The sequence below is a fragment of the Blastomyces gilchristii genome, assembly GCF_000003855.2.
Source record: "Blastomyces gilchristii SLH14081 genomic scaffold supercont1.19, whole genome shotgun sequence".
NCBI lineage: Eukaryota > Fungi > Ascomycota > Eurotiomycetes > Onygenales > Ajellomycetaceae > Blastomyces > Blastomyces gilchristii.
Genome location: NW_003101664.1, coordinates 929,399 through 957,141, shown reverse-complemented (window position 1 = coordinate 957,141; position 27,743 = coordinate 929,399). Strand labels below are relative to the sequence as shown.

Genomic DNA, 27,743 nt, shown 5'->3' with positions numbered 1-27,743 from the left:
ACTTAACTTGCAGCTTTCATACTCCTTGTTCAATCTGACTTCTTCATACATTCATGTCAAACTGCTCTTGCCCCACACAGCCTTGAAGTCAGTTCTGAGATATTGAGGGAATTTAACTGTTTGATTTTCACAATATTTCTGAATGTTTCAAGGATCAGGAATCTCTGGGAATAAATCATCAAATTAATACATTCTGAAACACCAGGCTGATCTGAACATCATTCAAGATGAGGATTCTTAGCTCATCTGCTGGCACTGCCTTGGGCCCTGTGAGAAGAATATGAATTTTTCCCTCGGCTGCGCGTGAGTGGATGACACTGTCTCCCTCTTTTTCATGTGTGACCCGGCCGGCCATCTAAGTGTTTGCCCACGAAGTATTCCTTCTCAAGAACAACAACATCAGTTCCACTCTAGAAAGATGTCAGCAACATTACTATACGTGGATCTCCAGATTCTACCAGCAATGCCTTCACCTTCTTCTCCTTCAGCTCTTTGTCATTCTGTGCAGTTGCTTTTCAGAACTCTTTATTAACTGTGCCCTTGCCAATATTGATGACAGTGGACATTCCATAATTTCCAGGCACTGGTATCACTTTTAATAGTTGCATGTGCATCAAGGAATGTCTTAAAAGACCAGCTATTAGCATTCATTTTTGAGTATTTCATGATGTAAGACAAAACTTACACTTTATATCAATGACAGTACAATGAACTTTTCTGAACTGAATCAAAATCTAGGAGGGGCAGCCAGGCGTAGTCGATGGGGTCAAAATTATGACCACTTTAATCATGTGATTTTCGGAGGTTGCTCGAAAATCGTTTGGAGAGGTTCGGTGAAAATTGGCCTTGGCATGGATGGGATTGAATAGTGACCTGGAAGCCTTGAATTTAATAAAATTTAATAAATGTTTCCCCGTCCGACTCAGCAAAGACGCCCCAGCATGAAGAACGAAAGAAGGAAGGAAATAAATAAATAATACAATGTTTTGGATACAACTCTTGTAATTCGGGGGAGGGGAGGGGAGGGAGGGGGGATGATGCTGTTTTCTGTGTAAACGTTTATGCATGGACGGGACAAGGTCTTCCCAAACCCCGACCCCAAGCACCAGCCCATGCCCTTCTCTTCCCCTGTTTCATCCACTGAATATTCGCATTCCTCAACGGCATAGCAATTATTAATTTGACGTATTCTCCACCCACCACCGCAAGAATAATAATAGAGATATTATGATCTCCTCCAGGTAAGTTTGGAGAAAGTTGCCATACTGTCCACGGGTTGTTGGAGCGTTCTCCCAAGGCTCCTCAGAGCGGGCTGTGTGTGTGTGCCTGGGAGTGTACTCCTTGTATTGTTGGTAAGGCCAGCAGCCAGCGGAACGGTAGCGTAAGGTATGGTAAGGTCAGGTAACGTATGGACCGTAATGTATGTACATACATGTACTGTAGCCTCATATATGGATAGCTCTATGGATCGCGCTGCATGACTCGCTTTGGGCGGAGGGAAAGGGCACCAGCAGGGTCCACACCTAGGCGCGGGATTGTTGTGTAGTGGAGTTATCGAGGTTGACCGTGGTATGTGTGGTATGTGTGGTATGTGTGGTATGTGTGGTATGTAAGCCCATGTAACCAGCTAGTCAGGGCGCGTACCTGGGTATCAATGATCAATGTCTCAGGCCGCTCCGTGCCTACATTGCCTAAGGGGGGGGAGACCGGTATTACTGGAACGACTTGCTGTCCGTACCAATATCCATACATACCAGCGCCCCCGTACCCGTAACGGCGTGTTTTTGGCTGTTTCCGTTCTCTCTCTCCCCTTCCCTTCCCTTCCCTTCCAACCACTCACTCACTCCAATCCTCATCCCATCTTCTCCTCTCCTTCATCCTCATCCTTCCTCTCTCCTCTCTCTCCTCTCCCTCTTCCTCTCTTCCTCTTCCTCTTCCTCTTCCTCTTCCTCTCTTCCTCCTCCTCCTCTTCCTCCTCCTCCTCTTCCTCCTCTCCTCAACTTCGCTGGCGTTGACCTCCTTGTCATCTCCATTTCCATCCCTATCCTAATCCCTCTCTCTCTCCCTCCCGTGTGTGCCCTGGAGGACTAGGCTGGTGGAAGGTCTTGAGGTTGCTGTTCATTCTCCTTCGTTTTCTTGCCCCCTTCTATTCCTTTCTTCTATCTCGGTCTTTTTTTTTCTTTTTCTTTTTCTTTTTCTTTTTTTTTTTTTTAATTCCCTTTCCCTTCCTTTCCGTTCTGTTTATATATTATTTCCTGTCTGTCAGTCGTTATTCTTTCGTTTCTCTATGGCTTGATCCATTCTCTTCTTCTTGATCTTATATCCTTCGTCTTCCTAAAACCTCCCTTGCTCCCTTGCTCCCTCGCTCTCACTCCCCTGAACAACTTGGGATCCTAATCTCGCATTGTCTGTCTCCTTTCGAACAAACCCCCCTCCTCGCGTCTCGATCTCCTCGTCTGTACGTTCGTTCTATACTAGCTGCTTCCCTTGGAACCTCAACATCATATAATCTTACCGCTACCCCTGCATAATCTTTTAATTTAACCGGCAATTCTGGTCTTGGTACGTCTCCTTTCGAAGCCCCCCCAACACTCCCCTCCCCTCCCCTGCCCTTTCCCAACTTCCCAACTATCTACTGCTTGCCACTCCTCAATTCCAGATGCTCGCCATTGAGGCACGAGAAACAGCAAAAGCCCTGCCCTAGCTTGCACAATCAGCCCAGTACTCATCGTCTCCCACCTCCGTTACTCCCCAATTCCGCGTCAATTGACCACCCTGATGATTCTTAAAACTTACCCCACGAATACCTAACCACTTCTTCCCTCGACTTCTCTAATGACATGCTCGTGGTGGTCTCTACTGACAATTCATCTCAAGGTTGTAGATTTGTCCTATTTGGCCTCCACTTTTTTCGATAAACAGAACGTTGTGGCGGATATCTGGCTTCGAATCCCCTGTCTCTCCTCTTGACTCCGTTCCACATTCTCTTGGCATCTCCCCATATGAGTCCTTTTTTCTTTGCTCTTCAATAAAGAAATACGTGTGTTATTCCAATCATGGCTGCACTGGTACAAACGATCCCCCAGCAGACCAGTTCCATCACTTTGCTGCAGCCTCGCCCCTCCTCCTCTACTGCCTCCTTCCCTTCCTCCGCGACTTCTACTCTCCAACAGCATTCACAAATGGCTCGAAATCAGCAGCCGTCTAGGGCATCATATAACAATGTACTGGGACATGGGAATGGGAGTGGGAGTGGGATGGGTTATAGGGCCTCACAGGCTGGACAACCTGTTGCGCCTTATGCTTTCACTAGTACCCCAAGTTTGACCAACACTGGCAGCTCTCACACGCGTCAGAATGCCCCTCACCTCCTGAAAACGGAGCATAGAGCGGTATCTGCGCCTTCGGCATCACAGTCCCAAGCAAACCCAACATTCCCGGGCGTAATCCCCTCTCGTGTGCATTTCCCTGCTGCTGGTTCGGTATTTAATTCTTCCCCCAACATCCCTTCTTCCGTCATATCCCAAGGCTCAAAAGACGACTCTGCAATCCCAACGAAACAATGGACCAATGAATCCGCTGCTCGCCCACTATCTTCAATGGGATCCACGCCTTCGCTTTCTTCTACATCTCCTACTACCTCCACGAAACCCTCTCCAGATCGCTATCGTCGTGGCCAACGACGCACTGAATCCCAGAATGGAGCTGGGAATGTTTCATCGTTTCTAGCGAGTGGACTCTCACAGCCAAGTTTTGCTCCCGGTGTAAAGGAGGGGAACGCCCCATATCACTCTCGAGTTTCTAGTGCAGATGATGCATTTACTGCCAATCCTCAATCATCAGAGCAGGCCAAGCGTTACAGGCGTAGAAGCTTGGGCAGTTTAGACATAACGGGCTTGCCGAACCTATCGGAACAAAAGCCAGCCGCTGAACCGCTAATGTCTTTAGTCACCAAGGACTTTACCCTAGAAAGTCCAGATCAACGTCCCCATTCTGCTCATACATACTCTCATGCACACAAGGGTAGCACTGAAAGTGTCTCTTCCACACGATCTTCTCCTCCGACTGTAGGCTAGCCCTCTACTCATCTCACTTCAAATATCCTTTCTGTGTTTGCGGCTAACAGTTACATTTTGTTATAAAACAGGGAAAACGAGCTCCTCCAGTATCATCGTCCACCACCCTGAAACTAGATCACAAACTCATTGACAATTCGAAACGTGCCACGAATCCTTCTCCTTTGTCCCAACCGATAGACATGAGCCCCGAATCCTCAAAGCCAAAGTCCACCACTACCACCAACCCCGCAACCGAGTCATCTGGTCCAATGCAAGCACAGCCCCCATCGCCCTCCACACAAGCTAAAGTACATAGTCCTGCCGCAAAGCGCCTGACAGAATTATCAAAGAAAGGATTCCATAAATCTGGAAAGTCGAGACTGCGAAGGGCCCTGTCGTTTGGCAGCGTTGCAGAGCTTCGAGCCGCGAGCGCCCAGGAACCTATACCACAAGCTGGTCGACCTGGCCAGGAAGTGTCGCGGAAGCAACAACTTGACGAGGAATTGGGCGCGGAGCAAGCTGCAATTGCAGAAAAACAAGAGGCCAATGGACTTGGTGAAAACATTTATTCAGGGCAAGGTCACATATTTTCGGGGTCGATGGATAATCTGTCTATTTCTTCCACTGCATCCTCGGCTTCGATTATGCTGCGGAAGATGGGAAAGGGCGTTAGAAGGTCAACTCGATCACTCGTCGGGCTCTTCAGACCTAAATCGACGCCCAATCCCGAAGGGGATACAACCGCGCCCGTAGAACCTATGACGCCTCAGGTATCCATAGTAAATGTGGAAGCAGAGCGTGGTAATGGGCAACAGGCCAGCAATAACACCGCGTTAGAAGAGGGCAATGATATTAATAACGATAATGAACCAGGAGCACCACCGTCAGCAAAGGGACGTTCTTCTGTGGAATCTGGTAGCACAGCCACAGGAGGTGACCATAGCAGTACTGACAGCATTAAAGTGGCCCGCAAGAGCATTTTGGGAGGTGAAAAGGAACGTGCCGAAGTTCTCGCCGCAGTGAGAAAGGGAATTCTGAAAAGTGAGCTTATCCCTTGATAACTGGTATCCGTGGACTATACCCCGTCTAATATTGCTTGCTGACTTTGGCACATAGGATCTGGTGCTGGTTCCAACACTTCGTCTCCTACCCTTCGGCCGGTTGAGTTCAGAGGAACTGACGTGATGCCTGTTCCTCACATCCACGACTCTCCCCACTCCAGCGCCCCAAGCACTCCCAACGGAGATCGTGATCGCCCCCCGCGCTCAGGCCACCGAAGAACCGATTCCGTCACCATTGAAGGAGAAGATTACTTTCTCCCTGCTGGCCGATTTGGCACTACTGACTCCTCAAGTGCACCCGTTACACCACAAACTGTCACCGCGCGGAACATATCATTCAGTCCCCGCATCCAATTCCACGATACCTGGCCCAGTGGCGAGTATGACCGTCGTGGAGATATCGCGACTTGCAATCGGCTGACGCCGCTATTGGCGCAGCAGATTAAAGAAGAACTTAATACTTTTAAGATGGTTAGCCGACGCCTCCCCAAATCTACGCGCACATAACTATATGTATATGCCTAGTAACTAACTCCCAATTCTTCTACGTTACTTAGGAAATGGAAGTCCACGAATCCTCAAAGGTTTATACACATTTCTTCTAATTGTAGAAAGCGACATAAAAGGTAAAAAAGAAAAAAGCTGCAACTGCATTATAACTTCGTGGCGACGGGCGTTTTTCTCTCTCCATTTTTCCCCTTTGAGCACTTGGTTGATTGGCTGAGTGTTTCGGTTTCATGTGTCCCTCTGACACCCATCCCGTGACCGGACATTGAATTCCCTTTTTTCATCATTGCTCTGTTGTTGCTCTGCTTTGCCAACGAAACGCATTTTGCTCGCACCTCTCTTGATTGTTTTATGATGATCTTTTTTTTTTTTTTTTTTTTTTTTTTTTTTTTTTTTTTTTTTGAGAGAGAGAGAGAGAGAGAAGTACATCCTTTTAAGTACGCCTCTTGTTTTTCTTTCCTTCCTATCTCTCTCTTCTCTATCATTTTTTCTGTCTCAACCAAGCAAATGTCAGCTTTCATTTTTGTTTTCTTGTTTTGTTTTGTTTCTTTGTTAGCTATTAGCTATCATCTCCTTTCTTCATCTTCATCATCTCTGGTTCTGTTTTCTGTTCCGTCTTTTCCTTATCTTTCTCAGCTTACTAGCTCTCATGATTTTCCTTCACTATATCTTTGCCCGTTTTAATCGTATCCAGGCCAAGCCAAGTTTTGCTGTCTAATTATTTTATTGTATCTCCTTTCTTGTATTTTCCTTCTTTTCATTTTATCTCTTTCTAATTAATGGGCTCAAATTTTGTTTTCCTTTATTTTTCTTTTGCCATGTATTGCAGCCTGTGTGTATGTCTGTGTACTCTGAATGTGTGTGGTGTTCCTGCTGTGTGTGCCATCTTATGTAGCTAGCTAGCGTGTTCTATTCAAGGCATGTTTACTTGATCTTTTTTCTTTACATATCTTGTCTTGCATTCTTTTTCACACTAGAGCTACACTCATTTCTTAGTCTACTTCTCACTTGTTCTTTACCTCTTCACTAACATTTTTCTTCCCTTTCTGTTTCTTCTTATCTAGTTTGGCCCGCGAGTCATTTTCAAAGCCTGGATGCTTTTGACTTTTTCAGTTTTTAAATCTAATACCATCTTCTCTTCTGTTCACAAAATAGTTATTTTCACCCCCACAGAGGTAGAGTTCTTTAGTTTTCTTTTTATTTTAGCTTATGCTGCTAGAAGTTGCTGTTGCTTTTACAATCCTGCCTATCACTGAGCTTGTGGCTAATTCAAATATCAATCTCATCTTCTCAAAAAGAAATTTTTTTTTCTCTTTCCTCTTATTTTCTTTCTTTCCACTTCTCTATATTGTCTTCCATGTGTACTAGTTCTTTTCTTCTTGTCTCTGGCGTAATTTTTTTTTTTTTTTAAATTCTCAAATCTTTTCCCCTTCTTTACACAAAAACTTTAGAAATAGTGAAGTAATCAAGTTTCAAAGTGGTAACCATTGAGAAGAAGCACCTTTTAAAAGCAATAGATATACCTGTGTGTAGTCCATCAATATCATTTCCAAAGTCTCATGCATGAGGCTGAGGCTGATACAAAGCCATTTATTTATTGTAGTAGTTATTTATTGAGAGAGGTAGAAGTCAATTCTCCTTCAAACAAAAGATGAGGCCCAAGAAATGACGTCATGGCAGTATCGACTTCTTCCTTCTTTGGCGAGTGTATAAATATAAAAATTTAGATTCATTTATGTACGGAGTTACCAATGGAAGCAATAAGGAACAAATGCAATCGACCCGTCCACTCCAGGGCTCTCCCATCTACGGTAAGGTGGCTGAGAGATTCCAAAGTGTTTGCCCCGGTCCAGTGGCTCGTCGGCAAAGCTTGACTCCGTTTGACTAAAGATAACTTGCAATCCATGGACGGGCGGATGGCTTAAACTCCAACCGCGCCTCAATGCAGCCAAAAATTTTAGGCTCAATTTCGGGGGGTTGGGAGAGCGAGCGACTTTCTTTAGCCCTCTGTGAGTCGCTGGAATATCAGGGACGCGCTGGGATGTTGTGCAGTCCGCCGTGCAACAACTAATCAGAATATCTAACCGGGTCGATCGAAAATACAGTGCATGCCAGCCAGACTGAGATGCTATCGCGTCATTCCGGCAGGAAACAAAAGAGGGATTATTGATACATGATTACAACTATTCTGCGCGCCCAGCTGTAGATGATTTGGACATAACAGTTACTACTAGTTCGAGTCAATATCCAGCTGCCTTCCTCCCTTCCTTCGTCACCTATCCATCTATACCTAACTGCAACAGCTTCCGCTCTTAGCTCGTTGAATGTGTGAAAAACACACAAAACTACCCCCAGCTTTCGTTGTCGACTAAAGGCTCCTGAGAAAAACCAATGGAGTCACGCGCAGAGGGCAGCTCGGAGCTCATAGATAAAGCTTCCTACGAGAGCCCTAACAAGAACTTGCCAGCGCCGGGATCCCAAGAAGTTACTCTCCAGGATGCCCATTTGCCCTCCTTGACCACGGCGACCTTGCCCTCAGGCAGCGCCGATCCCATCTACGAAGCAAAAGCCCAGCTGTTGAACCAGGCCATTCTCGACATCGGAATGGGATGGTATCAATGGCAGCTATTCATCGTCATTGGCTTCGGCTGGGCCAGCGATAACCTCTGGCCCATAGTTACCTCCCTCATCTTTACGCCTGTGACGAACGAGTTCTCACCCAGCCGCCCGCCGTTGCTTACCCTTGCGCAGAACCTGGGGCTTCTCGTTGGCGCGGTGTTCTGGGGGTTTGGCTGCGATATCTACGGCCGTCGCTGGGCGTTCAACCTCACCATCGGCATCACGGCGGTGTTTGGCCTCGTGGCTGCAGGCTCGCCGAACTTTGCGGCTATCGCGGTGTTTGCGGCGCTATGGTCTGTCGGGGTTGGCGGGAACCTACCTGTTGACTCTGCCATATTTCTCGAGTTCTTGCCGTCGACTCACCAGTTCTTGCTTACTGTTTTGTCTATCGATTGGGCTCTTGCGCAAGTCGTGGCGAATCTTATCGCCTGGCCGCTGCTGGGGAACTTGACCTGCCAGGAAGGCGATGAAACATGCAGCCGTGGTGAAAACATGGGATGGAGATATTTCATGATCACTGTCGGTGGGATTTCGATGCTTATGTTCTTCATCCGCTTTGCTTGCTTTACCATCTTTGAATCACCAAAGTATCTCATGGGCAAGGGGAGAGATGAAGACGCCGTCCGCGTTGTTCATGAGGTGGCGCGCCGGAATGGAAAGACATCATCACTCACTCTCGAAGCGCTGACGGCCCTGGGGCACGGCACCACACAGAGGAGCGGGGCTGGGATAGCCTTGCAGAGAAATCTAGAGAAACTCGACTCCAACCACGTCAAATCCCTCTTCGCAACCCCGAAACTAGCCTGGTCAACCTCCCTGATAATCCTCATCTGGGCCTTCATCGGGCTCGGTTTCCCTCTCTACAACGCCTTTTTACCCTACATCCAAGCCACCCGCGGCGCCAACTTCGGCGACGGCTCCACCTACATCACCTACCGCAACTCCCTCATCATCGCCGTCCTCGGCGTCCCAGGCTGCCTCCTCGGCGGCGCGCTGGTCGAGCTGCCCCGACTGGGCAGGAAGGGCACGCTCTCGCTCTCAATGATGTTCACGGGCGTGTTCCTCTTCGCGTCAACAACCGCGGAGAGCTCCAACGCGCTCCTGGGCTGGAACTGCGCGTACAGCTTCATGAGCAATATCATGTACGCGGTGCTGTATGCGTATACGCCAGAGATTTTCCTGACCAAGGATCGCGGGACGGGCAATGCGCTGACGGCGGCGGCGAATCGGGTCTTTGGCGTCATGGCGCCGATTATTGCCCTGTTTGCGGATCTGGAGACGGCGGTGCCTGTTTATGTGAGTGGAGTGTTGTTTATTGTTGCGAGTGTTTTGGTTATGTTGCTGCCGTTTGAATCGAGGGGGAAGGCTAGTTTGTAGTAGTAGTAGTTCGTTAATGAAGGATGCTGCTGCGTCTGTTGCTTTTGTTTTTGGTTTAGATAGAAACTTGCCTGTTCTGTTGCTTTTGGTTTTGTGTAGATAGAAACTTGCCTGTTATTTATGCAAAATAGATCTCGACGGGGTTCACATCTTATTCTGGGTTCTGAACCCGCCAGTTACAACTTTTTATATTTCAAGTTGATTGGAACGGACATGCTCGTAGCCGGTCAAGCCCGGGTAAATAACAACGATATTTATTTACTTATTTAAATATAGAGCCTGCAATCCTACTGACTCGGTGGCTCTTGTGGAGAATATTTGTTTCTTTCGGGGCCACCAAGAACCAGTATTTAAAGCCAGTTTCTATTCGCTGGGCAAATAATTATTTAACTAGCGTAAATATAGTTAAATATACATTTACAGGCGCCGACTGCGCTTCTCTCTCTTTCTCTCCAGTTAACTATATAAAATACTCAACAACACCAGCCTGGCCTGAATACACCACAGCATACAATGTTCATTATTTCTATACCAAAGATCGCCGACAAGCAACAGCAGCGAACTGCGAGGGTTTCATTTGTTGGTTGTGGGGATGCGTGGTTGGTCACCACCATAAATAATAAGTTAAATAGCTAACTAACTAACTACCAGCGAGTGTGACACCAAGGACAAAAGGACTCGCGGAGGATGCACAATACTTGATATAATAAGCTGAAGAGAAAAATCCGATCGCCTGCCCTGCTCCCCAAGCCGGGAATTGGGTCTCTCTGTCCATATCAAAGTGCCCTGAGAGCCATGTGGAACGCTGAAGAATTCCCTCCATTCCGGGCCTTTTGATGATATACGGATTTACGCCCGTCCTGCTGTTTGAAGCCTCTCATTGGAACTGGCTGGGACGATCGCTCTATCTACTGCTTCTATTTCTCCTATCCATCAAAACAAACACACATGCTTTATCGTTGAAGGGCTCTTCCGTCGCAGAATGCTGTGTGCATCCCTTCTTCTATCTCCTGTCTGCGCTCCTCATCCACCGAAGCCACGCCCAGGAGTGCGACTCCTCTGCACCAACAATAGAACTTCCTATCGGAAATGGCACGATAGGAGATGACCCGGGGTCGGTGCGATGGGGCCTGAGTATCAGTGTCGGCACTACCCCCCAGCAAATTGTCGCTGCGATAAACCCGTGTGTGTTCCCCGCCCCGTCACCCTCAGAAGACGAAGGGGGTGTAGCGTGGCGTTTTGATATAGTTAATTATTTCCCATCCAATCCTGCTTCAGCGCAACTTACCGTGTCTCGTCATACACACACACCTCGTGATGTATATGTATATATAGTGGTTGGAACAACTCGTGGCTCTGGGGAAGCCAGCGTGAATGCACCGGTCGAATCTCCCAGGACAACTGCATCTGGTTTCGCGGAGGAGTGTTTAACGAAAAAGAAAGCTCCTCCTGGGTCCCCACTGAGATCCCCGACGTATACGATTTCCGACCCTCTGGCAATCAAAGAAAAGACACATCAACAGTCCCTGGGGAAATGAAACCATTACCCTTCTAAAACCGAACATGACCGTTGAGTCTGTTCCCTTATATTCTCCCATGGCCGGCGAACCTCCGTAGGGTAGCATCGGGCTCGGTCGCGCCTCGTCTTTTCTCGATGTGCTTACGGCTCAGAAAAAGATTGCTTCCAGGACGTGGTCGCTGTCCTGGGGCTGGCAGGGATTGGAGGCGTTCCACCAGATGAAGGGCAACCTCGTCCAGGGTGGCTACGACAGGGCGAAGATCAAGGGAGATAACTTTACAAGGGACTTTGTGGATGTGAAGGAGTGCACGAGTGAATTAATGGTCTACGTGAAACAAATTTACATCACGACGTGGTATGGGGACAGAACGGACGTTTATAAGTCTTCGGGTTCGACTCTCAATGCCTGTCTCAGGCCTGATATCTCGCCTAATTCGCTGCCTGATCACGTCTTCAATAATTTCAAACGCCGTTTACCTGGGAAGTACCTCGGACCTGCAGGTGGGATATATGATAACTCTATCTTGCATGACAGTAAAGATATGTAAGTTGGCTCTCCCATTAAACTCAAGCCCCTTACAAACCGCCTTTTAAGGGTCCAATCTACAACCCATTTTCTTCTAAATCTAACTTACCTTCTAGCTTCCGAGGGAATCTCACGTTTACCCTCGACTCCGGCCTTAGCATCACGGTGCCAAACCATCAACTAGTCCTCCCCAACACCGTCATAAACCGCGACGGTCACCAGACATTCGCCAACGACTCCCGTGTAATCCCAATCCACAACGCTGGCCGGCAGGGTGCTTCCCTAGGCCAATCCTTCCTCTCCTACGTGTACATACACGTCAACAACGATCTCAAAAGGTTCTCCATCTGGCAAGCCAACCCAACAGAAGAGACAGATATAGTCGGTCTCGCCGCGGGTTCCTGCGATCCTGACCCCGCAAATGACTCCGGCTCCGCGAACTCGGACAGCAAGCTGGGAAGGGGCGCCATTGCCGGCATCGTCATTGGCGCAGTGGCTGGTATCGCGCTCGTCGGACTAGCTATATGGTTCCTTATCTGGCACAAGCGGAAGCGCACGCAGAACCAAGATGCACGGTTATCCCAAGCCCATTCGCAAGCCGTTATGGCGGCCGAGTCGAAGAATCGGATTCCCGAGCTGGATGATACTGGGTTGCCGAATCCGGCTTCCGGGGCGGCAAAGTACGATCCAGGTGTGATGGGTGGGAGGTATGTGAGCGAGATGCCCACTTCCCCGCTGCCGCAGACACAAGAAACCCCAGTCGAACTGCCAGCTGATAATGTGCGGTATGCGGATGGCCCTGTTTGAACCTTCTATTGCCTCCCCCGTCGTCATTCATTGATCTCTCGGCGTTTTCTCCTTCTGTTTTCCTTCTGACACCCGTCAATTCATTACCCAACCCTCAATTTCCTTCATCTCGTTTAGATACGCTGCAGCACGTAGGGATATTGCCCTTAGGTCACCGAATCAGTTGGATTGGACTCAATTCATCCCTGAATGACGGGAATATCAAACAAGTCAAGTAATAAATAATATCATGCTTATTAGAACAAATCTCATCGATGTTGATGCGTAGCTTTAGAATGAAAAGGCAGTCACAGAGAGCAGCAAACAACACACTATTATGAAGCAGTTCAACGGCGACTGGCAGGGGAGTGAGCCTGTTGAGCCAGTGAGGGCATTGGTTGGTGGCTCACCACTACTCAATTATGATTTTAGCGGGACGGCGAAGAGCTATTGGGAACGGACGGACCCAGACAATCTACAGTATGTACATGTATGTACATTACAAACGAAACATATTTTTCACCTTCTTTTTCCCTTTTTATCTCCACATCCAAACCGCCTGCTTTCTATCATGGTGGTTATGACCTAGGTGAGAGAGAGGCAGAGAGAGACAGCGAGATCACAACGACTTTGCTCGAAGAACGCACTCATTCTACACCCTGAAAACAATGACAAAAAACTTCTCAAACTACGTACGTACCGCTCTAGCTCAGTCAGATATATTTTTCACCGTACGAATCTCACTTCTGTAACGGAACAAATAAAATGAGAGTGAAATAATTCTTCTTTTCTACTAACTCAAAAGAGATTCTAAAGCAATCAAATTTCTCCAAATCAAAATTCTTTTTTAAATCAACGCCCAAGAGGGTATACCGGTAATGCAAGCATCATCAACACATTCCCAAAGAAAGGAAGACAAAATAGGAAGAATATAATAAAGAATGACTCGAGGAAAAGACCCACGTTCTCTATAATCACAAATCACGACCCCCTCTTGCCCGCGTAATGAGATTCTCATTACTCAGCCGCTGAACAGCCGCCCAGGGGTGGCGCGGAAACATCTGCAGAACCCGCGCGGGACTGGCAGTTTGCGACTGCATCTCAAAGTTGCTGGTTACTATGATCTTCCTGTCAAATAAGGATCTGAACCCGCTACTGTTGGAGTGCCGCTTGCTGTTCGAGGTTAGGAAGGGCGTGTCGTCCTCGTCTGATGGATCGTAGTCTAGGCCCGTTATGGTGATGATATTGGCCAGGAAGGCGAGCAGGAACGCCTCTGCGTCTTTAAGGGCGTTATGATAGCTATTAGTTGCGTCGCGGCCCGGTATGAGGAGGGGAGCTAGGGCGATGGCACTGAGGAGAATGCCGAGGGAGAAGAGGGAGGCGAGGAGGAATTTCCTGGGGGGTGGAGTGTTAATCGTGATGATGTTTGGGGTCGGCTTGGGGGTGTGTTGGTTGTGGATTTCTTACCGTGTAAGAGACCAGCCTTTTTGAAAGGCCCAGCGAAGAGGAATGGCGAGGAGTAAAAGGTCGGTCAGAGTATTTGTTATGGTATGTACGAATGAATGTAAAATGGTTTTAACACACGGGCCTGACTAGATCATTAGCCTTGACTTTTCAAATGCTAGAAGCTAACAAGGTTACTTCAACTCTTACCTGGGTCTGGCGCTACCTGCCAATAGAGGTGGAAAGGGGAGCATTCGCTGAATGAGATAACTTGGACTAGGACAAAAGTTATGGCTACTAGAGCCAAGGTAATGCTCAGGATATGGTTTGGCCACAGTAGCCCTGGAGGAATTCGTGTGTATAATACGAGAATGATGGTTTTTTGGGTCCAGAGACTAGATATACATTTTCATGCTCATGTTAGTAGTTGATTCAGATAATGTGTTTTGGAAGAACGATCATGCAAGCCCGTACTAAGTAGTATATGTGACCCTATCTGTTAGTGCCAACTTGCTTCCTATCTCCCGGTGATAGATCTCAGATTCCGTGAATTGCCTTTCAATCTGATCCGGCGGGTTGGTGACATTCGTTCCCCAGAGAAAGACTATGACGCTCATCGCTGTGCGCGCACAGAAACAAACAAGCGCGAATATCGTGAGATAGTCGCTGGCGCCGAATGGCCGTTTTCGGATCTTTTGCAGGAGCAGCCGTGAGAACATAGCCATTATCGCGAAAAGCCCCAAAACTCCAACCAAAATAAAATTCTGTTTCGCATCCAATGTCATCGCCATGGCCGTCTCTGACGCGGCAGTTGCCGAGGGGTAGAGAAAAGCGGCGTGATAGTCCAGAGCATGAGAGGAATTCTCTATTCGTTCGATGACCCAAATCCATTCCAGGAGGAAAAAGATCAAGGCAGGCCGGTGGACGGGTATGTATATATTACCTTCCACTTCCTAGATAATCGATCTCATCGGGAATCTCACTGTCTCAGAAATCAGCCACCCTTTCGTATAATTTGGCTGATTCGAGGTCGAAAATATAAAGTTGGTTGTTATAGGGTCGCATTCCACCTTCCTTCCGAGATTGCATGGTGGTTGACTATTTATCATGCAGCTGCCTTGAGGGCCAGGCACTCGAAATGATGAAAACCCTGACAATGATTTGCAAATTTTATGGTTCGAAGATCATTATGCGTAAGTATCAGGAGCCAGGTTCATCGGTTCTTTTAATTCTCTTTCGCGACATATCGAGCTTTCGTGAGAGTTGATAGGCAGATTAAAATGAAGAGCGTGTTCTCCATGACTTTTTCGTCCAGTAGGACTGCAGTTTTGATCCCGTGTCCACTTTCTCCATAATGGTGAAACATCAGAGAGGAAACAAGAGAGAGGGCTATCTTAAGCTAGCCCCACTCGCCACGTAGCGCACTCTAGCCCAACGGGAAGCGAATGTGGCTGAACAGGGGCTGGTGTCAAGCCCGGAGGGAACTCGACGCGCACGAAATGCCGCTCCAGAGCCAGGCAGAGCTCTCCAGGTATATCCCAGTGGGGATGCCTCCCAAGCTTCATATCAGTGTATCAGGGAGGGACTGTAGTGTCTGGTCATCGTTACCAGGGGTTTGCAAGCCGAAACATACATTTCGGGAACAAGAACCAGCATTTGTTATGTGTACGCATCTGGATTCGTGTATATTGACGTAGATAACCCAGATTGGGCTTTGATTGCCAAATTTAGATAGCGACTGCAAGGCTGAAGAAAGGGCACGCGATATTGAAGACGAACACACGCAAGGTGCGCGTTCAATGCCGATGCGCGCGATGCTGGATTGGGCAATGTGCCAACCTCCAGGGAACACTGCATCTCTCCCTGATTAGGACTAAAGTCAGCGGAGCAAGCAGCGCATGTGGGTATTATTGCAGGCTGGTGCGCCTGAGACAGGAAATCCTCTAGGTATTTATCACCCTAGCTTGTAAGAGATTAATTGTCGCCAGGCCCCATCACCACTGACGTAGGATCATTTCAGGGCTGTAGTCCGTTCGTAGGACCATTTCAGGACTATAGTCCGTTCGGGTTAATTCCCTCGATACTACTCGACAGGCAAGTAGCTAAAAAAGAGAGCCTAGGATTCAAGGAGACAAGACTTCCTTGTGGTTGGCGCTCTCTGCATTTCTTATTGTTGTGTTCAATGACAGGCCCATCCCTGGAAATCCGCTTCATGATACGCGCCAAATTATCCATAACATTCAGCCGCTGGAAATTGCAGACGTTGCACTGAGATTCAAAGATTGCTGAAGCATTGCCGCCATGGTGTTGTTTCAGGTTTTTTTGGTTTGCTTATTCATCTGCGTTTCTCTGTCGGCTAATGAAGGTAATTCCAATGGAAAAGGTCAATATTTTATTCTCTTCTTTTTTTGTTGACCCCTCCTCGGCCCCCCTCTTCCATTTCAGCGACGAAGTACACATTCTTCGGACCCGGGCGCAGGCCGTGTTGTATTCACAGAAATATCTTGAAAATTGTGCCAAGAAATATCCCGTTCCCCACACTTCAGAAGATCTTTCTCTTCTAGAATTCCAAGCCGTGAACAGACACACCTGGTCTTTGTGCGGGGTAGAGCAGTGGGACGAGAAAATGAGAGATAAAGCAGAGAGCGGCAGAAGAGCTCCCATTCGTGATTCTTAAGTGCTGGAAGTGAAGAGCTGGCGAGACCTGATGATAATGGAGGGTGACGAACTGGGATGAGTGGTGAGCTTACATAGTAAGATGTTGGCGATGCTCCGATAGGCCGCCTGCAGACATAAACCATGTCCAATAGCTCTGAAGACATGAATAACGCGGGAAGCGAAAATCCTGTATCATATTCATTATTGCCGTGATCACGAGCCTGGCGACCTCTCTATGGACATGGTTAATCCTTTTCATCGCCGACAGGGAGCGAAGCAGACACTCCGCTGTGTCAATTATTGTTGGTCATTGCGTCATCGCCCTGGCCTATATCCTCGTTGCTATTACTCCGTAGCATGGATTTGTATTCGGAGTATTCCGTGGTGTTCTCCATTCGAACAATTGGACAATTCATGCAGGTAAGAGATTTGCTAATTCTCGCCCTGTCCGTGTGTTAGTTGGTCTTCAGGCGGTGAAGAGAGATTCCACACCATACCATACCATACCACGATGATAAATAACTCAGTTGCGGGGCTTTGCAAGCAAAAAAAACGGCTCCCAAACTGCTAGACGTCGCATGAGCCGTGGCGGAAGCTTCGTTCGATCAGTGGAGGTTAAAACTTAGAGTTAGGTTTCAGCGCTTGGATTCGAAGTTCAGGCGCGCGATACAGAAGGGAGACAGAGATGAGGGCTAGTAATGAGGGCACGATTGAATATAAATTTAGTTTTAATTTTCAGGAAATACGCAATCCATTAAAACAGTGAAATCAAGAGTTGAGCAAGAAAGATCCCATGGCCCATGACTTCCGTCGTTGTGAGGAGTTCATGGTGACATACATTACGATATCAAATTGGTTTGACCGAAGCATGGGCTCAAAACTTAACAATTAGTTACAAGAGTTGCACCGCAATCCAGAGTTATGATTACCCGACTCAGCACCAGAAGAAGTCTTTATTAATAATTATTAACTCTGTGTCTCAATCAAATCCTAGAATAAAAAAAAACAAAAAAGAAATTGTGCAAAAAAGATGGTGACGAGAGTGGGATTCGAACCCACGCCCCTTTCGAGACCAGAACCTTAATCTGGCGCCTTGGACCGCTCGGCCATCTCGCCGCGATTTGATGGAGACTGAGCCTGTTCCCGTGACCTTTCATTGTCACGGTTGATATTTTAGCGATTGATTTATCTCGCAATATGAACTTCAACTCAATTATACTCTACGACAGTATATGAAAATGTATAGAATAAATAATACTATGAGCGTGAGAGAAATGATCAATTCAATCTACTGAATGAATGATCAACTAGAACACTGGTAGAGGCAGTCTTGTCTAGCCTATCCCTTTGCTTCTTGAACCTACTTTATATATTACTTCTCTCTTCTTTTGAACTCTCTATGCTAGCTATAAATATATATTTATACTGAGCATGCTCCTTTCATTACCTACACCGATGAAGATTGTGGAATCTGCCTTAGCTATCTATGGCATTAGAGGAGAAAGTCAGATAGTTATAATGTTTCTGGCAATTCCCAAGCAGATGCAGTTCTGATGTTGTTTCGACGGCACATATCCTGCACATCAACATTCTACCAATAACACATATCCCGCGCCACTGGATTGAGATGCATGAATGACGCAGAAAAGCAGCAGCTGCCCCCCGCGTTGTTCCAATTCGTTCTCTTCGCTTCTTTGACCTGATCGCCCAAGCTGCATTCAACCTTTCAAGATACACAGAAAACTGTCGACTACTTGCCATTTTCACGCCTCTTACCAAAGCGCCCACCAGCCATCCACGCAACTCGGACAAAAATACAAGAACCAAAAACCCTTCAAGTCCCAGATGCAGAGCGCCAGCGTGTCTAACATCAATATCACACTCTCAAGCATCATGGGAGAAAACATCCCGACGACGTCCATTGGCGGTGAAATCCTCCGCGTCTCAAGGCGCTATTTACAAGAAAACCCCTATCAACTCGCAGCAGGCACAGTCCTCATAGCAGCATCGGTCATAGCCACGCCGGCTCTCGGGGCGATCGGTTTCACCTCCATCGGTCCTGCGGCGGGGACGGTTGCGACGGCGTGGCAATCTGGAATTGGGTCGGTGGAAGCTGGTAGCATTTTCGCCATGTGCCAGAGTGCTGCTATGGGTGGCGTAGTCGCAAAGGCCGTTACTGCTGTTGGCGCTGCGGGGGCGGGTGTGGCTGCGTTGCCTGTAGTGTCGAAAACGGTTGGGGCTGTCGCGGGTTGGTTTGGGCGTTGAAGAGGATGATGTACGAGGTGAGTGATGTGCGGAAGGGGTGGTACGTTTGCTGTAATAATGGGAATCGTTCACTAATGAGGAACTAGGATCTTGAGGCCAACTCAAAAAAGAGATGCTAATGGAACGGGGTTGAGATTGTGGGGAGGAAATGTTGTGTAACATTAAAACAATTGAAATATTAATAACAACAATTTTCTTTGTCTTTGGGCATGGATTATGTATAAAACCTCTGAACTGAATTTTCCTTCCTCAAAAACCCCCACAAGTTTGCCCTTCCATTTGCCTTGTATGCAGCCTCGTGCATTATCTTATCCTTGCTTGGATTGCAGCTTGTAAATGGGATATTATTCAAGAAGTGACACCGCCACTTGTTCCAACAGTGTCAACAAATTTGGGCTCGTTAATCGCCGTCTAATCCTCCATAGGAACACCGTACGCCGTAAACACCACAAATAGTTGGGGTCAAGCCACATCCCCATACTACCGACAAGAGAGATTAGGACAAATCTCTCCTTTGCCCGTTTCAAGAATTGTTGTTCCTGGCTGGATGGACAATAGCAATCTACTGCTGCTGCGAGTAGGTATACTTCTTTCTCCATACTGGTCATGCACCGTCTTTTTGCTGAGTTTGTTATGGAGAGGTGGGACGCCAGTGTGTGTGTGTGTGTATATATATATTCTCATTACCTGATGAGTGCCTGATTTAGCTTTTGAAGGTTGTAAACTATCGCAAGGGATGTATAAATCAGCTCGAGAATGATTTCGGAGAGTGACCTACCCCAAATTGAATATATAGCTAATTTTGACCTCCTTCTATTTGTTTAGTCTTTAGATATTGCGAATCGCGTTTTTTTCGAAGGCTTTATTTAGTCCAGAGAGAGAGGTATATGGTTTGTTTGCCATTCCATCAACCCTTAACAACTACAGGGAGAAAGCGTGAGAAGGCGTTTTGAGACCCAAGAGAAAAACAGCATTAGGAAGCGCGCGCTCATTTAACAGCTGAATCTTCCCCTTCTCCCCTATATCTGTGATGTGAATGAAGAAAGTTGGCCTTCATATGCGATTTCGGACTGGTCAACTTATTCGTGGAAGGAAGGTTGACGGGGTGCTATGCTATGCTACGATCCGCCTCTAAACGGGCGCAGAACCACCTAGAAGTGAACGTGTTAGGTAGGGTAGGGGTTAGATGAAATAAAGCCGATGTCGATAGCTTTGATTGATATATGGGGAGGCCAAAGCCACCGCGACTCCACGGATATTTAGTTTTTTACCCTTTTCGTGAATGTAAATTTGGTTGCAATGTTGTTTTCACGCTTGCGTCAGAGAGCATGTGCGCACCGCTCATAAACACCATCTTGGATGGATAGGTATTCGCACACGGCGGTAGCTAAAATGGACCGTGACGTTGTAGCTACTAACATGAAAGTTGATATGAAGGGATTTGAGCCTGGTACGGTACGCTCAGGCAGGCACCCATGACGCGAACGATTGATCCATTTCGATATCGGCATGGAAATAGGAACCCTTCCTCTATTTTTTTTTGGGGGGGGGGGGTTCAATCTGCGTGCGGCTAGTTCGGTAACCCCCCCAAAAAAAGCAGGATTATGAAATAGGCCGGTCCGGACCCTTCTGCTGTGAGAGGGTTTGAGTGAGTTCAATATTGTTTGTTTATGTTGGCTTGTGTAGGTTCTTCATGAGTCTTTGAGAATCATGACTCGGGCTTATACGCAGCGTACGCAGTATGTCAAATTTCCGGACATAGCTGGGTGAAATGTGTTCCATGCAAGGTTGGGGGTTAGCATTCGCTGTAGGAAAATATAACTTACTTCTTAAAACACAAAGGCCTCTTCGTCGCGGGGAAGCACTAGTTAACTGAATGGCACCGAGGGATCCATGAAACCATATCTAAACGGGCTGAGTAACCAGTTACCTGATGCGCTTCGAGGGTGGTGAGCGGTGATAACTAAAGACTTGGGCAAAAAGGAAACGAAAAGAAGAAAAATCAATTCTAGAATGATTCGAAATACAGGGACGAGCTCTCAAAATTCACCGACCGGACGCAACACTCCGCGCCAGATGAAGATGTCAGCGCGAGAAATTCTATCTGGCGCCACTGAACAAAGGTTGGTTCAGGTTCTTCTTGATTTATTAATTAACCCTGACCCACTCACTAAGCTAACTAGAGGTGATGAGATCTCCGGATTGCTAAAAATAATACCTCAGTATATATTGTCAACAATTGCGGATCGGATTCGCCCCTAAAACATTTGAGAGCCATGAATCATGATGATCGATATCTTCGAGTGGTGACATTTTTGTTCGAGAAGGCCCATTAAAAAAATAAAAAAAATAAATATATATATAAAAAAAAAAGAAACTCTGAATTTGGTTTCCACCCCCGCCCTCTTGATGAGTTTGGCGTTCCCCACATGGTTGGTATCTCGAGAGGCAACCATCATCCCATCATATCATCCTATGCACAAGAAGTAATGATGTACATTTTTTTTCAAGCAAGTTTCCTTTGGTAGTTAAAATGGCCCCCGCTCGCCTCTCAAAGCCGGATGAGCAAGTGGTGTTTGCTCCTCCATTCTATCCATTCTATCGACATCCCTGGGGTGTAATATTCACGGAAAGAGAGGATGGGGATGGGGGATGGTCGCGTCTTTGTGTGTGTCAATCTATCGTAATTTCAATCACGCAACAAACCTATTCAAACGGATCAAAATGGTGCTGCTACGCTACATAAACATTTTCGCCTGTTTCTAGGAGGTCGTGGTATCAAAAACATGTATGATTCGAGAGAGGAGAGGCATTGATGGATGGCCCTTGGAGGGGGGGTCCAGCTTTGTTATTTTTTCCATTCTCTCGATCCGAACTCATGTTGCCGGGATGGAAGCCTCGAGGTTTGTCTTAAAGGACTACTGTGAAGCTGTGAAGCTGTGAAGCTGTGAAGCTGTGAAGCTGTGAAGCTGTACGGGCCATCCATACCCCCGCATGAAATGAATAATGTTGGTCGCAATGTACTCCGTACATACGTGTAGTTGTGTATGATGAAATAATTAACTTTAACTAAACTAGTTAACTAACTACTTATCGCGCGATAGTTAGTAATCATTATTGTTGGTTGGGGGGAAACCTTGCCAAACCTTGCCAAATAAGTTACTCTCTTAATTAGTTACTCTCCCGACATCCAAAATTATTCCCCCTGGACAAACAACAAACCTTGCTCCAAACCTCCAAAGCATAGCATAGATAGCATAGCATAGCATATGAAGAAGAAAAAAAGACATTTGCCACAGACCACTCGCAAGGGACTAGTCAGTTGGGGATCTTATCTAGTTACTTGATTGGAATACTTTGTTGTGCTGACAATACTGACCGCACTACTCCGTAGTAGCAGCCAATAATGACCAACCAGTCCACGTACTGTACTGAGTTACTGTACGGAGTAGTTACTGCGTAGTTCCCTTGGGCCGTCCTAAATAACCTCAATTCCCTGGGGGCTCCTTGGCCTGGCGACTGAGCACACGAGTTGCCTTTGTTGCTCCAGAAAGCAAGGGGGGGAGACCCAGGAAAGTGGTTTCTCAAGATAACTTAAGCTTTTGTTGGCAAAACCATAATAATAAAATATGGGGAGGAACACGCGAATGGGCCCAGCTGGTTGGTTGGACGCCGTAGTTATATGCTCGAGAATACATGAGCGTGGAGGAGGAAAAGCTTGAATCAACAGCAAAGGCTGAATGAATGCCATGCCTTCCCCCCCTTTCCCCCCCCCCAAATCTTCTGGTGATGGGAAAACAATACATACACAGCGCAGTTATCGACTTATTATTATTATTATTTATCATGGATCACTGGCTACTGCCGAGGTAGTTAACAAATGGCAGTATACTGCAGTGATTGGGTACATGTACATGTATGTACTGTACATGTACATACATAGAAAGGCCAAAATTGCGCGCACTGTTAATATTTCCCCCCGCCGCGGTCAGGGCAATAATAATAATATTAGGATAGGAAGCAACTAGCAGGCAAGAAACCAGTCAGTTTTTCTTCTTATTAGTCTCGTCCAAGTGCCATTTTAGTGAGAGACTAGTGTTAGCATCCATAGCATCCATTCATGGCATTGGGTTCATCGAAAAACATCGGGTAGAGTGGGATATATCAGGAATTGCAAGAATATTAGAGCGAGTCCTTTTTTGTCTCCTTGACTGTCAGTGTTTTGTGTATTATTGTATGTTATGTATAGTTACAGTGCAGTGGGACAAATGGGACAGAATTAGGAATTTCAAGCCAAGCGATTTGTTGACGTGCATGTTTGTTCTATCTTACCTCAATTCTTCCAGAAGCTTTTGCGGCGTGTTTTTTTGTTTTTTTTTTGTCTGGTTCTCGAATGCTTATTTTGTTGTTGGATCTTGCCCGAAGCTCAAGAGCAAATCAAAAATGTCTGGCGTTGAACTCAAAACCACGCATGAGAGATTGAGATTGAGATGATTGACAGTTGAAGTGAGTGAGTGCGCGCTAAAAGCGAGACAATGCAACATTCCCCTTGCCCTAAGAAGAGCGCGCTACTGAATAGTTACTGTACTGAGGGAGAGAGTTCGCAGCTAGTCGGAGCTAGATGTAATCCAACCAGGTTCCTAGACAGCCGATCGGAGAGGAGTTTGGCCAAACGAGCATACTTCCATACCATAGTTACTATACGGAGTAACTACTCGATAACTCGTTGACATCATGACACACCATGGAACGGCCAAAGAACGGCCAGGCTGAGCGCGCCAAGCCTGTAAGATGCAACTCAATCTCCAATCTCTCTCTCTCTCTCTCTCTCTCTCTTTTGCTTGCTTGCTTGCTTGCTTGCTTCGGAGCCGATAAACTCGGCTGCTTCTTGTTCGTTCCCAAGGCGGCGTTCTTGGCCTTGTTGCCCAGGTCGGAGGAATATTGTTGTGCTATGTGCCCCAGAAAAGACACAAGCCAAGGCAAGACAAGCCAAGGCAGGGCAGGGCAGGGCAATGGGCAATGGGCAATGGGCAATGGGCAATAATAATAATGGGCGCTTGCTTGCGCTTTGGTTCTGTCATCCATGCATGGTTGGTTTGGTTGAACATGGGTAAAAAAACATGTAAATAGCTGATCTCCCCCGTTGTCGCCTCCCTCCGACTGTCCCCTGTCGCCGTCCCTTGATCCTTTCTTCCTTGCTTTTGGCGCCATCTTCGCGTATAATATTTCGTGTCCTCTGTTATGAGCCTTGCCCCCCCCCCCCCCTCAACAAGGGCCTTCGAGTTATGGCTTATAATGATGCTGCGGATAACCCGGACGCGGCTAGGAGCAATTGGACAGATGTATCGATTTCAGGGAAGGCAGATTTAAAGGAAATCGATCATTATGGCGACAGCGACGGCCCCGAGCCGACGGAACACGAGCTGGATACCCTCAGGCGCATTCCTGACAAAGTTCCCTGGATCTGCTTCACCGTTGCTTTCGTCGAGTTATGTGAACGGTTTGCCTATTATGGAACCACAATCGTCTGTACGTGCAGTTTTGTGTGTTTGAAACTCTTCACAATGCATCATAATGTAGTAGACTTATCAGGCTGATGAAATATTTACAGTGACCAATTTCGTCCAGCAACCGCTCCCGGAAGGATCTACTACCGGAAACGACCCTAGATCCAATGGCCAACCTGGAGGTGAATGGTTTTTTCCGGATATTGCTTGAAAACTTTGAGCTGACACTCTTCGTAGCTCTCGGCAAGGGTCAACGAGCTTCCCAGGGAATGGTATTGTGTACGCGCGACTCATGCTCTCCCACCAATTTCTTTTCTTTTTTTTTTTCTTTTTTTTCAATTCCTTCCAGATCGCTAACAATCTAGAAAAGTCAATAAAATGTGGTCGTATTTTGCTCCCCTCTTCGGCGGTATGTATGCATATCTAGTGTTAGCAATAAGGCGTTTCGGAAAACTAATATCATCGACTGCCAGGCTACTTCGCTGATACGAAATGGGGAAAAATGAGAACCATTCAATACTCTATTGCTCTTGCTATGTTTGGCCATATCATCCTTATCGTTTCCGCTCTTCCTCCCGTCATTCAGCATCCCGATGGAGCTCTGGGATGTCTCGCCATTGGCCTTCTGGTTTTCGGTGCTGGCGTGGGTGGTTTCAAGTGAGATTTATATACTTTCATCAGGCAGGGACACTTCGAAGCGTAGACGGAACTGACATTTTCTAGGCCTAATATTTCCCCGCTCATGGTTGAGCAATTGAAATATACGAAGATGCGCGTCGTTGAACGGAAAGGCGAAAAGATCATCCTGGACCCCGCTCTCACTACGCAGCGTGTTTTCATGTATTTCTATCTTTGCATTAACATCGGTTCCATCGTTGGTCAGGTTACCATGGTCTACGCCGAGCGCTACATTGGTTTCTGGCTCTCCTTCACACTCCCTACTGTAATGTTCTGCTTCTGCCCTCTTGTGCTGGGAGTGTTCCACAGCAGATACGTTCACTATCCGCCGACCGAATCCGTCCTAGGAAACGCCGTGAAACTTATCAGGTTTGCTTGCAAGGGGAAAATCTCCTGGAACCCTAGAAGAACGTAAGTAGCTTTAATCACTCTGACAGGAGGATTACACCATATCTGACCTCTGTAATAGTATTCGTAACCTAGGATCGCCGGCTTTCTGGAACGATGTCAAGCCTTCAAACGTCGCAAACAAGCCCAAGTGGATGACTTTCGACGATGCTTGGGTTGAACAAGTGGCCAGAGGAACCAAAGCCTGTTTGGTGTTTGCGTATTATCCACTCTTCTGTAAGGAAGAATACCTATGTCCTCGCCTGTTTCCTTGATACTGATAATGACCAGGGTTGGCGTACAATCAAATCGACGGGAATCTCACCTCCCAGGCTGCAACATTGGAGCTTCACGGCGTCCCGAACGATCTCATCAACAACCTCAACCCACTTGGGATTGTCATCATGATTCCGATTTTGGATTTAATTGTTTATCCGTGCCTGCGTTTCCTTAAAATTCGCTTCTCCCCGCTGCGACGGATGGCGGCTGGTTTCTTTATTGCCACTTGTGCGATGATCTGGGCTGCCGTTGTCCAACATTTCATCTATACCACAGGTGCTTGCGGGAGATACATGAATACCTGCCCTACTCCTGCTCCAATAAACGTCTGGGTCCAGGCTGGCTCGGTAAGAACCTCCATTCATAAAACAATCTTCCAATCAACCCAAATATTAATCCAAACCGATAGTATGTTCTCGTTGGTCTATCCGAGATCATGGCTTCGATCACTGGCCTTGAATATTCGTACACCAAAGCGCCTGCCAACATGAGAGGATTGGTTTTCGGTCAGTTTTCACGCTCTCTCTTTTGCTCTTATATCTTATTATTAAACTAGAATGCAAATATTAACACTCTCCGCTGAGATAGGTTTCTACCACTTCACCAGCGCTGTATCAGCGGCCCTTGGTCAAGCCTTCGTGTCCGTTTCTGAGGACCCCCTCCTCGTCTGGAACTACACTATTGTTGCCATTATCGCCTTCTTTGGTGGCGTTGTCTTCTGGTTCACATTCAGAGGTCTCGACAAGATGGAAGAGCAAATGAACATGATCCAAGAATCGGAGTACCGAGGCCTTGCAGGGGCAGACGCCGATGCCAAGGTTCTCGACGACGAATTGAAATCATAATCTACCACCCGTCTCGTTTCCTTTGATAAGTTTTTCCCCCTCTCTTCGTATGCGGCTTCCTCCTCTCTTTCCCTCCTCTTCTTTTTATTCCTTTTTATTCCTTTTATTCCATACCTCTCGAAGAGAGCGGAGGGGACAAAAATGCGTTCGAGTAGTAGCGAATATACCCCACTTTTTGCTACCTCTGCCTGCTCTGCATATATTCATGCGCATGCGCCGACAATACCACTTTTATTGATCTTTCCAACACTCCTTTTTAATAACTCTGAAAATTTTTAATGCGAGAAAACTAGCGTGGGCGCAGAATTTTCGGCATGAGTTCTTTTTACTCTGTCATCTATATTATTAGCTAGTTTTTAGGTCCAACCCTCCCACCCCCCCCTGCCCCCCGGTTATCTCCTTGTCTAGCCGCGAGGCCACAGTTAGTGCAATACCATTAGTGTATCAACTAAGCTATTAGTTCAGAAGTAGTTACCAATCAATAATTTCTCATACTACTCTACTCCGTACTGTGTAAATTCTATGCAAATCTGTGTTTTCTGCTCTATGCTTGTATATGATGTGTTCTCACTGCCAACTTTCTCATTCATCATCATCAAATTTCCCTGTCATTCACTCAAACTTGTGTGTCTGATGTCAGTATAAAAGAAAGAGAGCAAGGGAGAATAAAGATAGAGCTTCAAGATCAAAGATCTGGTTATACTGTATGTAATAATAACATTCCTAAGGTTAAGTTAGGTCAAATAGGGTTACATAAATTACACTAAAATTTAACACGCCAATTTAACCAGTAGATTACGCGTATTTAATACACTAATGTACAAGGCGTATGAGGAGTTCATATTTTTCCGTTTGCTCTCTTTTATTATTTATAACAAGGGACTTTGGCTCGAGAGTCGAGAGCGGCTTGGAAGAGAGATTAATGGCACATGCGCTTGGTTCTACATACGATACATACTCCCTACAAAAAGCCTAACTACTGTTTGTTGTAAGCGAGCGAGACGAGCTGGCGCCACAACGCGCTGATTCGGCCTTTTGGGCTTGGCTGAAACTCCTGGCTTGAAAAACCAGCGCTTGGCTTTGCATTTTTATTTTTTATATATTTGCGCACAATATATTTATATTAATAATTATTATTATTTAACTACTCCGTATTCTTCCCCGGAAAAACCCGCAGAGACCGCCGTCAGCTGATTGCGATTGAGGATGGCGCCCCCTCCACATGGTA

The 27,743-nt window shown here is 46.7% G+C and overlaps 5 protein-coding genes and 1 non-coding gene across 8 annotated transcripts; 5 read left to right on the top strand and 1 right to left on the bottom strand.

Moving 5' to 3' along the window:
- The first annotated feature begins 1,578 nt into the window (after window positions 1-1,578).
- Window positions 1,579-7,142, top strand: BDBG_07566. 3 transcript variants are annotated; one of them, XM_031723152.1, is made up of 4 exons: window positions 2,190-2,562; window positions 2,885-4,067; window positions 4,148-5,099; window positions 5,175-7,142. In XM_031723152.1, the coding sequence occupies exons 2-4, from the start codon at window positions 3,057-3,059 to the stop codon at window positions 5,624-5,626; spliced, it is 2,415 nt and encodes an 804-aa protein (XP_031580254.1). In that variant the 5' UTR covers window positions 2,190-2,562; window positions 2,885-3,056; the 3' UTR covers window positions 5,627-7,142. The 3 variants fall into 3 exon arrangements, with proteins under 3 accessions (XP_031580255.1, XP_031580254.1, XP_031580256.1); XM_031723154.1 differs by having other exon boundaries at window positions 4,148-5,590; window positions 5,677-7,142; XM_031723153.1 differs by having other exon boundaries at window positions 1,579-2,562; window positions 4,148-7,142.
- Window positions 7,143-7,650: 508 nt separating this feature from the next.
- On the top strand, window positions 7,651-9,680 carry BDBG_07565 (MFS transporter, metabolite:H+ symporter). Its single transcript, XM_002622117.2, has one exon. It carries the CDS (start codon window positions 8,018-8,020, stop codon window positions 9,620-9,622), a length of 1,605 nt encoding a protein of 534 aa, XP_002622163.1. The 5' UTR covers window positions 7,651-8,017; the 3' UTR covers window positions 9,623-9,680.
- Window positions 9,681-10,458: 778 nt separating this feature from the next.
- Window positions 10,459-12,474, top strand: BDBG_07564 (uncharacterized protein; the record flags this gene model as incomplete). Its single annotated transcript, XM_002622116.2, has 4 exons — window positions 10,459-10,805; window positions 10,958-11,096; window positions 11,240-11,685; window positions 11,784-12,474. 4 exons carry the CDS (start codon window positions 10,459-10,461, stop codon window positions 12,472-12,474), a joined length of 1,623 nt encoding a protein of 540 aa, XP_002622162.2.
- A 5,114-nt stretch (window positions 12,475-17,588) lies between these two features.
- BDBG_17632 lies at window positions 17,589-17,670 on the bottom strand. The gene has a single exon. It is a non-coding gene; the product is annotated as a tRNA-Leu (tRNA).
- A 107-nt stretch (window positions 17,671-17,777) lies between these two features.
- Window positions 17,778-19,337, top strand: BDBG_07561 (uncharacterized protein). Its single transcript, XM_031723151.1, has 2 exons — window positions 17,778-18,836; window positions 18,906-19,337. The coding sequence occupies exon 1, from the start codon at window positions 18,400-18,402 to the stop codon at window positions 18,817-18,819; it is 420 nt and encodes a 139-aa protein (XP_031580253.1). The 5' UTR covers window positions 17,778-18,399; the 3' UTR covers window positions 18,820-18,836; window positions 18,906-19,337.
- Window positions 19,338-23,623: 4,286 nt separating this feature from the next.
- BDBG_07559 (POT family proton-dependent oligopeptide transporter) lies at window positions 23,624-27,357 on the top strand. Its single transcript, XM_031723150.1, has 10 exons — window positions 23,624-24,348; window positions 24,431-24,508; window positions 24,564-24,605; window positions 24,697-24,735; window positions 24,800-24,983; window positions 25,050-25,415; window positions 25,474-25,628; window positions 25,683-26,017; window positions 26,080-26,176; window positions 26,259-27,357. The coding sequence occupies exons 1-10, from the start codon at window positions 24,105-24,107 to the stop codon at window positions 26,513-26,515; spliced, it is 1,797 nt and encodes a 598-aa protein (XP_031580252.1). The 5' UTR covers window positions 23,624-24,104; the 3' UTR covers window positions 26,516-27,357.
- Window positions 27,358-27,743: the final 386 nt, after the last annotated feature.